The sequence below is a fragment of the Furipterus horrens genome, unplaced genomic scaffold (genome assembly GCF_987537825.1).
Source record: "Furipterus horrens unplaced genomic scaffold, mFurHor1.1.pri manual_scaffold_3, whole genome shotgun sequence".
Classification (NCBI taxonomy): domain Eukaryota; kingdom Metazoa; phylum Chordata; class Mammalia; order Chiroptera; family Furipteridae; genus Furipterus; species Furipterus horrens.
Window position 1 is genome coordinate 186,801,450 of NW_028327173.1, and position 13,451 is coordinate 186,814,900.

The 13,451-nt window shown below is 42.6% G+C and overlaps 1 protein-coding gene and 1 long non-coding RNA gene across 6 annotated transcripts in view; one reads left to right on the top strand and one right to left on the bottom strand.

Moving 5' to 3' along the window:
• The window catches only part of SUSD6 (sushi domain containing 6), an 89,285-nt gene that overhangs the window by 59,379 nt on the left and 16,455 nt on the right, over positions 1-13,451 (top strand). Inside the window, exon 1 of one of the 5 annotated variants that reach the window (XM_090271047.1) lies at positions 12,938-13,101. The exons of the other annotated variants lie outside the window; for them this stretch is intronic. Within the exon in view, the coding sequence (XP_090127173.1) occupies position 13,101 (1 nt within the window). The 5' untranslated portion in view covers positions 12,938-13,100. Of the gene's footprint in view, positions 1-12,937; positions 13,102-13,451 lie in introns of those variants that run through there. 5 annotated transcript variants of the gene reach the window in all.
• Positions 8,881-13,087, bottom strand: LOC150016977 (uncharacterized). The gene is made up of 4 exons (XR_016509851.1): positions 12,950-13,087; positions 12,145-12,271; positions 11,658-11,734; positions 8,881-9,568 (listed from the first exon to the last, which is right to left on the bottom strand). It is a non-coding gene; the product is annotated as an uncharacterized LOC150016977 (long non-coding RNA).

Here is a 13,451-nt window from a genome sequence, read left to right on the forward strand (position 1 = left end):
AATACCCTCTAGGTTCATTCATGCTGTTGAAAATGGCAAGATTTCATTCTTATTTATTGCTGAATAATATTGTGTGTGTATATATATCACATCTTTACCAGTTCATCTATTGATAGATATCTAGTTTGCTTCCATATCTTCACTATTACTAGGAATGTTGCAATGAATATAGAGGTGCATATATCCTTTCAGATTAGTATTGTTTTGTTTTGTTTTGTTTTTCTTCAGATAAAAACCCAGAAGTGGGACTGCCGGATTATATGACAGCTCTGTTTTTAATTTTTTGAGGAATCTCCATGCTATTTTCTGAAGTGGCTGAACTAATTTTCAGTCCCACCAACAGTGTACAGGGATCATTCCCTTTTCTTCACATCCTTGATAGCTTTTTGTTAATTTATTGATGATGGCCATTCTGACAGGTGTGAGTTGTTATCTCATTGTGGTTTTAATTTGCATTTCCCCAATAATTAGTGATGTTGAATCTTTTCATATGTCTGTTGGCCATCTGTATGTCCTCTTGGGAGAAATGTCTGTTCAGGTCCTCTACCCATTTTTTCCCCTTTATTTTTATTGTTGACACTAATACAGATGTCCCGTTTTCCCCGCTTTGCCCTCCTCCACCCATCCCTCTGGCCATCACCACACTGTGGTCTGTATCTATGAGTTATGCGTATGTGTTCTTAGAGTAATCCCTTCACCTTCTTTCATCCAGTCCCCTCTTCCTCCTTCCTCCCCGCGATAGCTGTCAGTCTGTTCCCTGTATCCATACCTCTGTTTATATTTTGTTCGTCACTTTATTTTGTTCATTGGAGTAATTTTTTTGGTGTTTTGGGTAGCCTCTTTAAATCTATTACCCCATTTTCAGTTTTTCAATGAAATTTTTTGTACATTAAGATGTATGCCTTATATGATATGTGGATATTTGCCACTTAGATTTAATATTTTGGCAGGTTTGCTTCAGATCTTTTCCTCAAGGGGTAGCCAGTATCCTTAGCTCCATATTCTTCCAGCCATGCTTCTATGCTTTTACACTTACACGTGCATTTACATGCACAGGATTTACATCCCTAAAAATGAACTCCTAAGCAGTATGTGTATTGTTTTAAAATATGTGTAATCTATATTACAGCCTCCTTTTGTTCATGCAACACTTTTTTAATTTAGCCATGTTGATAGATTTGTTTTACTTGCAGTATAGCATTCCATTGTGTTAACATACCAAAAATATTTGTAACCATTTTCTCACTGATGGATGTGCAAGTGACTGCAGTTTTTCACTGTTAGGAACAGTACTGTAAGGAACATCCTGTACATGGGTCCTAAGCATGTATACAAGATTCCTCTGACGTACACATCTAGCAGTGGAGTTGCTGCATTATTAGAAGTACACAACTTCAACTCTACACATTGCCAAAGAGCTCTACAAACTAGTTGTATTAGTTTACACCACTAGTGATATATAAGAAAATTCTAAGTTCTCCAGATGTTTTACAATAGCTGGTATTGTTAGATACTAATTTTTGCCACTCTGATGTACATAAAATGGAATCCCCGTGTGGCTTTAATTTTGCATTTCCTTGATTATCTTCTCCCAATTTGTAGATCATTTTAACTTTTTAAAAATTTTATTTATTTTTTATTTTATTTATTTTTATTTTTATTTTCATTTTAACTTTCTTTATGGCAGTGGTTCTCAGGGCTCCATGAGATCCTTTCAGGAGATTGACGTGATTCAAACTATTTTCATATTAATGCTAAGACTGTATGTGCCTTTTTGCACTCATTCATTTACAAATGTATAGTGGGAGTTTCCAGAGGCTACATGGCATGTGTTGACATGTTTGCTCTGATGTTTATTATTCTTATTTTTAAAATGAATTTTAAAATAAAAATTTTTTAGTTTTATTTTCAATTAGGGTATATATTGATAGATGTAACACACAGACAATTCTTTGGAAGTCCTCAATAATTTTTAGTTGTATAAAGGAACCTGTAAACAGAGTTTGAGAACCATTGCTGCTTTACAGTGTCAGCTTTATTAATACTTTTTCTTTCTGGAATGTGTTTCATTTGACTTATTTAAGAACTCCTTTCCAAATTTCATAAATATGGGCTCTTATATTTTCTTTTAGAAGTTTTGGAATTTATTTTTGTGGGTGGCATCTGCTATTTCCCAGGCCGTTCAGGCACTAGGAACAGTTTTAAAAATTTTTATACTTTCTCAAAAACATTTATATAGCCTGAATAGAGAATTTTCCACATCTATCCTTATAATAGATTTGATTTTTTTTTTTTTTCTGAAAGAGGGGGAGGATGTGTGAGAGGATGGGGGAAGGCTAGGCAGGGATTTTTGTCACCTTCTCCAGACCCCTTTTGTTCAGGAGAGTCTCCTAGCATTTTGCAGAATACAGCAGCCTGTCCTTGAAATGGTATACACTCTAATTTGGATCCTTGAGTTCATTAGTTCCTTGCAGCTTGCTGTCTAGAGAGCCAGAACTCACCAGTGACGGGAATTCTGGAAGCACTTCCCCTTTCCAAAGCCCGCATTTCCACTGGATACTTGAGTGTCTGTTAGTATAAAAGCAGCAGAGCTCTTCTTCCCTGTTGTGGTAAGTTGTGGCATTGGGTGAGCCAGCAGGTTAACTCCAGTCAGGGGTATAAATAATGGCCCCTCCAAGAAAAAAATAACACTGCTGACATCCAAGGCGTCTTATCTCTCTCTTCTTTGTCTCCAGTGTCTTACCCACCTCCCTCCACTCAAATCTGTCTTCTGCCCTGCTGTCATAGTAACTCAGAATCTCAGACACTAAGCACAGTACCCCTCTCCTTAAAAGAAACTAACTCAGGGCTCTCTATAAGGCTTATTATACTAAGGTCCATACACTTTAGCAACATAACCCTCATCTGTGCTTTTAGCTTGCTCTCCTACCACGTCCCTGTTCTTTGCGCTGTCCTGGAACTTCACCAGGAATTTTATCACGGAATGTGCCTCAGTGCCTTGCTTACGCTGTTCCCTCCATCTCAAGTGTTTTCCATTTGTCTGTTGGAGGAGAGCCTGTTGACTATCAGACCCCACAAAACTCAATAAGTTTGAATGCTGAGGGGATGATTCCTTTTTCATCTTGGTCTCCCCAGTGACTCAGCCTTTCCAAGTAAAATGAAAACTCAGTTAATTTTCATCAGTCCTTGTTTCACTTGTGGCTTTATTAGGGGACAGCTGCTACATCTCCATCCCTTCCCCACAAGTTCCTTCTGCATAAACTCTATCTGCAGAATTGGCTCCTGTCATTTTGCAACCCAGTTCTTTTAGTAGCTACAAGAGAAGGGAATTTTATTTCTGTGGTTAAGGAGCTAATGTAGATATCTGATACATTGCTTTCAAGTCTGTTGCCTACAGGGAGGGAATGCACTGAACAGATAGATGGAAACACCTAATCCCTCACTTTTCTCACCACCAATTCAGATAATGCTCACTTTGAAAGATAGTAAATTGATATTTATTTTAAACTGGCATAGTTAAAAAGTGGTTCCTGAGTTGCATGTATGAGTTAAGGCTGCTGGTGAGAAGACCCTGCTCAGGTAAGAGTTCTGGATGGTGCTGTTGTTGCCATTTAGCCACACCCAGCCTCCTGCTTCCCCTTCAGCAGCGTAAAAAAATAAAATTTCACGAACGCTTGAAATCTGTTAGAGATGGAAATTAGGTAGATTACTTATACTTTCTGAAAGAGCTTTATAGCAGGAATCCACATGGGTGTGGGTACAGAGCAAAGGGGCTCCTTCTGCTTGAAAGACCGCAGGCAGGCCAGATGGCCTGCAGTAAAAGGCATGAGTGGGGAACTGGGAAGGGGAAGTCTTTGCAGACGGGAATCAAGCTAGAGACTTCAAGATTGCAGAAACCTCCTTCACATCAGTATTGCATCTGAAAAAGTTGACTTTATTTGCAGCTTGTTTATGGTCCTTTCTTTAGTTCTTGAGAATGGTCACTAGGTAGGTGGGGGAAATAAGACAACAAAACGGGAAGAGTTATTCCTTGGCTCAGGTTCCTGATGAGGGCAGTTAGGATTTGATCTGCTGCACGCTGCCTTCTAGTCCATGCAAACAGGTGAGGTGGATATGACTTCTCAAGTTCAGGAGAAATCTCAGACTTATGCCAAAGACGTGAGGTCTAAACACTCACGAATGCTGTTGTTAGCTGCATTCATGAATGCTGTTACTAGCTTACGTTAGTTCTTCATACCGAAGAACCCGAGGGCTTTCCTTTGTGGGTGATACTTTACTTTGTCCTTCCTTGAAGACTGCTGCTAATGTTGTAATGTTTGATTAGTAGTAGTTTTAAAAGTGAAACATGAGGAGTAGTTAGATGAACATTGCAGATAAAGCAAAAATGATCTACCCTAGTTTGCCCATGCCCCCTCCTCTGAAACCCAGGCACTCAAATATATGAGAAAACAACCCTTAAAATCAAACTAAATGTATGAAATACAAAATTACCTCTTCTAATTTTTAAAAAACAGTTGTTATGGCAAAAGGATTTTACCATCCACCAAAGGAGTCACTACAGTTTTTAAATAGTAAGCTTTCCTGTGTATACAAAATATGATTGCATTTGCATCCAACTTTTTTGGGTCGCATCTGATGTTTAAGGTGTGTAAGAGAATGAGAACATGGGGCGTTCCCCCTGGCACCTTGGGCAATATCAAACGAAGCATTAGGTTGGGCCTCCAATTCTGAAAACTAGGCTGAGTCCGACATCTGGTCATAAGCATTTGCCTCTTTTTTCTGCCCTGCACCTCTTGTCTCTCCTGCACAACAGGCTCCTTTGCCAAGGATGAAGAGCCTGGATGTCTGATCTTTTCTTTCTGTCCTGGCAGGGAAGCTGTTCTATTTGTTTTCCAAGAAGCCTTTTTGCACTTGGGGAATTTTTTTCTTGCCTCTTATGGGAAGTTGTTTCATCATTTCCCAAAAATATACTGTACCTCTTACTTAAACAGGGTGCTCTTGAAGAGCTTTGGAGCCAAGGGGGCGTGGAGGGGTTGTGAAATCCTTTGTCTGCCGCTTTGATGCGAGCAGGAAAGCTTAGCTGTCTGCAGGCAGAAGTCTCAGAGTTTGCCAGGACTGGGCCCAGGAGTGGAATGTGGGAAGGAGAGATTCCACGGGATGCAAGAGCTGGGATCTTTTTAAGCATCTAGTCAGTCCATGTTGTAAGAGGTATCAGCCTTTTTGGACACAGTTTCCACCAGATATTTGTCCAATGCCTTAAAGGTGCTCCGGCTTCTGAAGGTGGCTTCTCTGCCCTTTTGAGATGCTCATGGTACCCTGGCGAGGCAGGACCAACTCACATGTAGCAGTGGTGGACAAATAATATGTAGCTGTGTGCTTTAGTTCAGAGGAAGGAAATTTTATGGAAGAGAGCACTAAGATCAGGCCTTGCACTGTGGGTTGGATTTGAGTTGACAGAGGAGAAAGTGGAGGGTATTGAAGAGGGGAGAGAAGAAGGAGTTGAGAAGAGCCAGGAGGCTGATATGAGGCCATGATCATGGGGTAAGGCCAGCAAGGGTAGTCTAAGTGGGACTTGAGGTTGGAGAAATGGAACAAGCCAAATTATGGAGAGCCTTGCATATCCAGCAGAAACATTTTAAGATTTGTAGAAAGACATTGTCAGCCTTTTAAATATTCTGACAAGAGGGCATCACTAGGAAAAAAAATGTATTTGGGGGGAATATTAGCCTAGCAGAGTAAATTGGAGTTGCCTCCAGGTGGGCAACAGGAGGGAGCCCTACTTCATTCGTAGTTTTTGGAAGGAAGTTGTGATGTTAGGTGCTGGGTGGAGGAATTGCCTGGTAGAAGGCTTTTTCTGTCTTGTGTGAGCATGGTCCCACAGTACCTGTGGCCTGTGGCCCTCTGCAGCTCCCCCTGGCAGGGCACAGCAACTCAGGCCATAAGGTTGTTGCTGGCTGAGTAGGACCAGCTATTGGGTGCCACCCTGAGTAAAGCTTTGATCAGGCCCCCATCAGTGTGAAGGTGGTACCCCATGGTGGGTCTGGTGGGCCCGGAATAATGTACAGCAAGTTCCAAGCCTCCAGCTGGTTATTTGAGAATGTAGTTGGCCAGGGATTATTGCTTAGGTCCAGGTGACACCAGTCACCTCGTGTTTAATCAGCAGTGAAAAGAGTGCGCCTTCCAAAACCCTGGCCAATGCTGAATACTGTCGCCTTCCCCTGTGCCTTGTACCCCCTTAACAATTTTAAATAAGTTTGGGTAACTTCGGATTACTAGTAAAATCAAAGAAGACCAGTCAATAAGTGCTCTTCTTAATGGACTATATATATCTAGTAGTTGCTCTTAGTGAAAAGTGGAAATTGGGAAAATAAATTTTTGTTGAGATTATCAATGGAGACAAATGAGCATAAACACGGTATGCTTACCATAATATATTAATTTCCAGTATAAGGAGAGAAAAGTAAATGGTTGCCATGGGAGGTACTGCCCGACTCTCTTAAATCAGAAAAGTAATGACAGTTTCAATACCGGTTGCTGTGCCTGGGCCAGGCCTGCCATTCTCGGAAAACATCATGTGTGCAGCCCTGGCAAGTGAGCGGGCCAGGGCATAAGCCAGGCAGAGGCTTCTCTGCCAGCCTTAGCTCTCTGCTCAGGGTTGTGCAAGAGAGGTGCTATGGAGGATCATTTAGCTTGGAGCTTGGAGTCTTCAGCTTTTGCCTCATGTCACTGCCTTTAAACACCAGCACTTTCTTCCCTTTTTGTGAAAGTTGCCAGGCCCCTGATACTGTTCTGGATGGCTGATAGATAATCCACTAAAACGGCTCTGAGCAGTCATTTTGTTACAGTTGAGTAACAGGGTGGTTCCTAAAAGAGGGCTGGAGTTCCAGTGGCCCTGCCTCCATTTGCAGAAGGCCCAGTGGTCTTTGCTTTTGTTTTTCTCTCCCTCTAAGAGATGAGGCTAGCTGGGAAGATTGAGGGGATTGGTGAGGGGAGAAAGCTGCAGGCCCAGAGTTCAGAATTAGTTGCTCTGCAACTTCTGTGCCATTTTGGGGTATATGGCCTCATTTGGTTTTGCAGAAAGGCTGCAAATACTACAAATGGGCTAGCTCTAGAGCACATTACCCACTTGCGCAGTCTATCAGGTACACTGATGGTGTTTCCCATAGGCCAGGCTGCTCCCGGTTGGGGAAGGAACTATTGTTTTACTAACATTCTATTGTAAAGTCTGGCTGGAGGTGGCATCTGCAAGAACCTTAAAGATTGCTGATTGCATGCATGAGAAGCCTTTTCCATGAACAAGGCACAGAGGCTGGGGAAACCCAGGATGAGCTGTCATCCTGAATAACAGGCCCGTGGCAGGTGCTGACTAGCTTGACTTTGCTCAATGCAGTGCAGACCTCTGAGCCTTGGATGCAGTCCTGGCTTCTTTGCAAAATGCAGGTGTGTGTTTGTTGCTTAGTGCCAGAGGTCATTGGTTCTGGATACATTCTTCATTTGTATACGAGCCTATTTAACTATATTTTTTCTAAGCTCACCAAAATGATTTTGGGCCTTTAGAACTAGTAGAGAAGTGAGGAGGCAAGAAATCCAAACTTGATAGTTTGCAAGGTGGTTCTGAAGCAATTCTGAGAGTCAGCTTTTTAAATTTTTGTCTTAGGAACAACCTGTACTCTGGTATGTTGTAAATCGACACTCTAGTTGCCTTTGTGTAATGAAATTTGGACTTTTGTGCAGCAGCTGAGAAAACCTTTGGAGCAGTCTTGAGGTGTGGCCTCCTGCCAGCCTACAGCACACTCTGAACAGCGTTGCCTGCTCCATCTGCGGGGCTATGGATGCTGGAGCAGTAGCCTGAATTTTTGAGCCTTTATTTTGTAAGGATGAGTGGAACATGGAAGAAGGACATTACTGATGGTAGTTGAAAGAAGGGTAGGTTTTCTAAAGTTGATATAAATGAGGAAAAGATTTGAAATTCAGTGACATGTCTGAAGTGAGGAATCATTAGTGTCAATTAAACACTCGTTGACTGCAAGTCGATAGCCTCGCTCAGTTGTGAAGATGAAACAACCTGAGTTAAAGAATAATGTATAAAATGCTCAAGTTATATTGTCCAAGATTGTATCTAAAAGGCAGAGTGTAATTAGGCATCTTACAATCTTATTTGGCTTTCTGAGAACCTGACTTTCTTATAATGTATAAACCTATTATTTGACTGAGGGGTCTTTTTCGGTTCTGGTATGATGAAGAAGAGTTATGCAAAAACAAAACCCTCTTTGTAAGTGTGCAAGGCCTATCCAAAACTGAGAGTGTGCTTTGGAATACATTCCATGTTGACTTGCTCTCCTGATGTTTTAATGCCTTTCCTCCTGCATTGTACTCATTTATATGGTCATTTCTGTCACCTTTTCTTTTTTCTATCTAGATACATTTAACCTATTAATTTTAGCTGTTCAGATGGACTTCTGTTTAAAAGGCTAAGCTGTTCAAACATTGCAACCCTTTTCTATCGGGTATAGCCCCAAGTTTTGGGAAGTAAGAGAAAGACAACCAACAACAAACTAGCTCCTAGCATGTAAACTTTTCATGTTCTTCAGTCTCTAACTTTGTGGGTACAGAGTTGTATGTGTGTGCTTTAAGCAACTAAGTTTTTAAGGACCAAACAAACAACCCAACATCCCCACACCAGGGTACCATTATAATAGAGGAAAAAACACTTTAATTATAGCAGTATTGTGGGCTTCTCCCATGCCTGGCTGGCCGAAGCATGGAGTTGGTAAGCATACAGAGTCTTTCATACTTGCCGTTACAACATGTTAATTAAGGGAATTCAGCTGTGGCACCAGCTGGGGATGTCTGGCTTTGTGAGAGATTGCAATTAGATGCTTTATTTTCTTTTTTTTTTTTCCCTTTCAACTTGGTGGAATGCCTTTGAGTAGGGGCTTTTAGTCTCAGCAGTATAAATACTTTAATGTGCCTAATTATGTAATCATACACTTATACTCTTCTGTGTACATACATTCCGTTTTATGAATTTTTATTTTCCTTTCTAGTACATGAAACATCCAACCTGCTTTTTGGTTGGTACAGTGGAACCAGACTCTCTGTGCTTTGGGCAGGAAGAAGAGGACCAGAGGCAGTTAGTGATTTTCCTCTGGTTATGATCTGCCACTTTGCCCAGAGCCCGTCCCCCCGTCCCACCTCCCCCCTGCCTCTTATGGGCAAAGTCCTTTATCTCTCAAATAATTAACATCTCAATAGTTTCCTAGCAAAATCAAGGTAATTTAAGTAAAATAGGATTTTATAATACTGTATCTTCTGTTAATTTGCAAGTGTAGTCTTTCAAAGTGTGTAGTGTTATTTTCCCGAGTCTCTCTGTTCCAGGCAGGCATAGGGCATGAGCCTGGATATGAGAACTCATGCATGCAGGCACAATGGAACCCATTGATTTCTGGCATTCAGCTTAAGCAGAGAGGTCCTGTGACCCCAGCTGTTAGAATCAGGACCTGGGAGCAGCTGCTTTTTGAGATGCAATCCTCCAAGGGTGGGCCATCTGGTGTCATGTGAGGGAACCCTGGAAAAAGAAATTGACCACAGATATCTTTGCATTTCTTTCCTCTGCTCCAGTCCCTCCAGTTCTTTCCTAGCTCCCTTCTCCTAGGCAAACTTTAGAACCATGATGGATCTGTGCTATAAAACTCACTTAGTTTTCCCCTCTGTCCTTCCCACTCCACCACACCAGCATACGTAGTTCCATTGAAAAATAGTTTTTAGATTAGGTTGGCAGATTTATATGGCTGGTTTCTTTGGCTGGATTAGTACTGTAGGACAGACTTTCATTTTATTATTAGTAATATATGACTTTGCATTTTAGGACTGGAAGGGTCCTACAAGTCTCATTTAAGGAAGAAGAGCCCAGGATTTTCATTTTTTAGATTTGTATCCAGGGCCCTTCTTGTTCTGGTGCCAGCCTGATTTTCTGAATTTCCAGCTTTGTCCTGTTAAACCTGGAATCATTTGCTTGGCTCAGTACACATACCACCTCTTCTTGCTTCTCTGCCATTGCTCCTGCCCTTACCCCCTCCATGCACGTTCTTCCCATTCTCCTTTATCACAGACACAGTCCCATAGTCACTATCTTTAAATGGTCACAATGCTACTTCCCCTTAAAGTCTGACACATTGGCACATTGCTAGGTGCTCAATAGATAATTTGTTAAATTAATGAAGGAGTTCCTATTAGGAAAGTGAAACCTACAGAGAATAAGAATCAAGACGTGTAAATGTTTTTTACTCTCTTCTGGGTGAAAGTTATTAAACGCATTCTTTAAAAGACAAAAGCTTAAAGGGTATTTTCTGTTTACCTGTGACATTTGGACATAGTTATCTACTGATACACAGAATGGGTGAGGCTGCAACAGGCAAAGTCTTCTGACCATGAGTCTCAGACTGGTCTAAAGTGGCTTGCCAGAGTCAAGAGTCCAAAGATAAAGAGAGAAAAGGGGAAGCCACAGGCCTCAGTGTGACAAATAAAAGCAGAGTTGAGACTCTACCCCAGACTCTGTCCAGATCAAGACCTAAGATTTACTAATATATTTGTTTTGAGGTTGCTCTGTTTCGTGGTCATGGAGTCACAACAGTCTGCTAGAGCCAGGCTGATAAATACGCAGCCTAAAACCAAAGGCAAGCAAGTCCCAGCCCTGAGGGAAGGCACCTTGAGAGCCAGGTGCCCTGCTTGGGACCTCACAGCAGGTTTATTGGGAATCCTGTTTTTTTTTTTAAAGTTCTGTAAAGAAGCTTAAGTAAGGCTTTCTCAGAGAAAACTATGTGGGAAGAATTCATTGGAGGAGGGAGGGTCTTTCTTGCTGTCTGAGAGGAGGAAAGGGAGCTGCTAGGAGTACGCTGTGGCATGCAGCCCCTCGATTGACCTTCGTTACCCCGTATGTTCCAGACCTTTAAAAAGACCCAAATGTTTGGAAGCAGGGAAGAGCAAAAGAAACAAAAACAAAAACAAAGCTCTAGGTGGTTTTGACTCCTCCCTGCCCTTGATCAGCTGATGATAGCACAGGGTGGTAAGTTCCCCTTCCAGGGGATTCAGAGGAAACCAAGGAGTGACGAGCTGCTTTTCCTGTGGTGGCTAGATGGGAAAGGGTGGTTTAAGCTGAGTGCTTTAAAGAAGAGAATCCTATCTCCCACATGATAGAGGAGGAAGAATGTCCAGATCAGTGGCCTTTGCAACTTTTGACTCCATCTACCCATGCTCACTTGTCAGTGTTCCTTATCCTGATTGGTTTCAGAGGTGATAAAGGCAAGACCCTTAGCCCAAGCAGCCTCATTCCACCCCTAGCCCCTCAAAAAACCCACCTTTGCATCTCCCTTTTATATTTCGTAGTCCCTTTCTCATGGGAAGGTCAGGTCTGATACAAGCCCCACCCCCACCCCACCCCCGCTCTGAGTGTACAGGGCTCACTTCATGGCATGCCTTAGCATCATGGTCTGCTAGTCAAGCCATCTCTGTCACAAGGAGACCCAATCACATCTCTTTCTTCAGGAAGTTCCATTTAGACCTTTACCCCTCAATGACTGGGAAGTGTTTTTCAAGCAGCAGTGATGTTTTGCTGGTTTTAGGCCATCACCTCAGCAGATTTCTGCCACTGTTCATACCTGGAGTTTACTAATTATTTCCTTTCATTCTTTGTAGCTGTGTAGACCTAGGTGCGCAGCAGTGGCCTGTTGAGCTCCTGAAAGAAGCAAAATGCTGCCTTATTCACTGTTTGGTGGTACGTGGCAGAGGCTGTTTATTTTGGGCTCAGGTAGAGATACCCCAGTGACCCTGTATATGCCGGGCAGCTAGCTGGCAGAAAGGCACCCCTTTATGTAAGTCCAGGTCACACCCACATTCTGTGTTTAGTGGCAGCCTTCCTGCCACATAACCCTCTCAGAAGCCTTGGGATCCTCAGCTGAAAACGGTCCTGTACCTTTCTCACTTGCAGCTTTGTTATCGTGATGCTTAAATAGCTCCATTGTTTGTAGTGCTCAGAGATTAGTAAAGGGAACTGTCTGTCTTGCCTCCCCTGCGCCCCCATTTCCCTAGAAAAATGTGGCCCCATTTGAGATATGAGCCAAGTCCTCTGGGCTCAAGTAAACTCACCAGTCCACATTCTTCCCCAAACAGGAATCACCATAACTTTTGTCCAGATGTACTTCACCCACATGCGACACTTCTGTAGGTCTTGGGTTAAATTTTTTCAGTGGCATTTGTAATCACAGGGGCTTTTCTATAATAGCCAAAAGGGCAAGCCAGTGTTTGAATTTAGATTCTTAATACTTAGTAGCCCCATAACCTCAGGCCATTACTAAATTTTTCAAAGCCTCAGTTTCTTCATCTGACAAATTATAGCACCTTCCCACAGGGCAGGAAAATTAAATAGGATGGCAGCTTTAAAGTGCCCAGGTGGCCCTAAGTGATGTGGCTCAGTTATTGGGGTGTCCTGCAAAGCAAAAGGTTGCCAGGGTGAGGGCACATGCCTGGGTTGCCGGTTTGGTCCACGGTTGGGGCACGTGCGGGAGCCAACAGATCAATGTTTCTCTCTCACATGATGTTTATCTCCCTTTCTCCCTTTCTTTCCCTCTCTCTAAAAATGAAGAAATAAAATCTGAAAAAAATAAAAATATATGAAGTGCCCAGTATAGTGCTTGGTAATAGATGTTAACTCTCTTACTCACTTCTACCTGTTGAATATCAGACATCTTTAAATTTATTTTAAATTTAAATTTGTATTTCTTGGAGGCCTACTGTGTTCTTGGCACTGGACTTGGCATTAGGAGTTACAGTTAGATTGTGGAGTTGGAAATGAAACCATAGATGTGACCTTTGTACCTGTGAGTCCAGTCCTGTTTTAAACTTCAAGGCAGATTCCTAAATTAGTTATCACCAGTTTGAGGTTGAACAGTACCTTAAGCAGACGACTGGAGCCTTCCCCCAGAGGACCAGCCTGAATCCTCCTGGATGAGGGAATTCTAAGGGGCAAAGCAAATACAAGTGCAGCTTAGTTCCATGATAGGGTGAAGGAAAAGAGACCAGAAAGGAGCAATTGCTGATGAGGAAGTAAGTAAACATCATTTGCTTTCTCCTAACCCTTTAGCTAGCACTGAGGGGGAACACAGTAAGGCTTGTGAATGCACATGGGGTGGCCTGGCTCCCTAGCTCTGCTGTCATCCCCTCATCCTAGGGATGAGGGTGGGGACAACTGTGTGCTCAGCTCTGGAGATCACTGCACTAGGGGGGTGGCTTTAGACACTGCGTGACCCAGGCCTAGAGCAGTCAGGTGAAGAGAAGTGGTCCTCCTGCCCACCCTCCTTTAGCGGTCATACAGTAGAGGGTCAGGGGGTGCAGGCCCAGCTGGCAGCCTGCTCTCCTGAGTTCCTGAACCGTGAGAACAGGCGGAGGTAAATGGG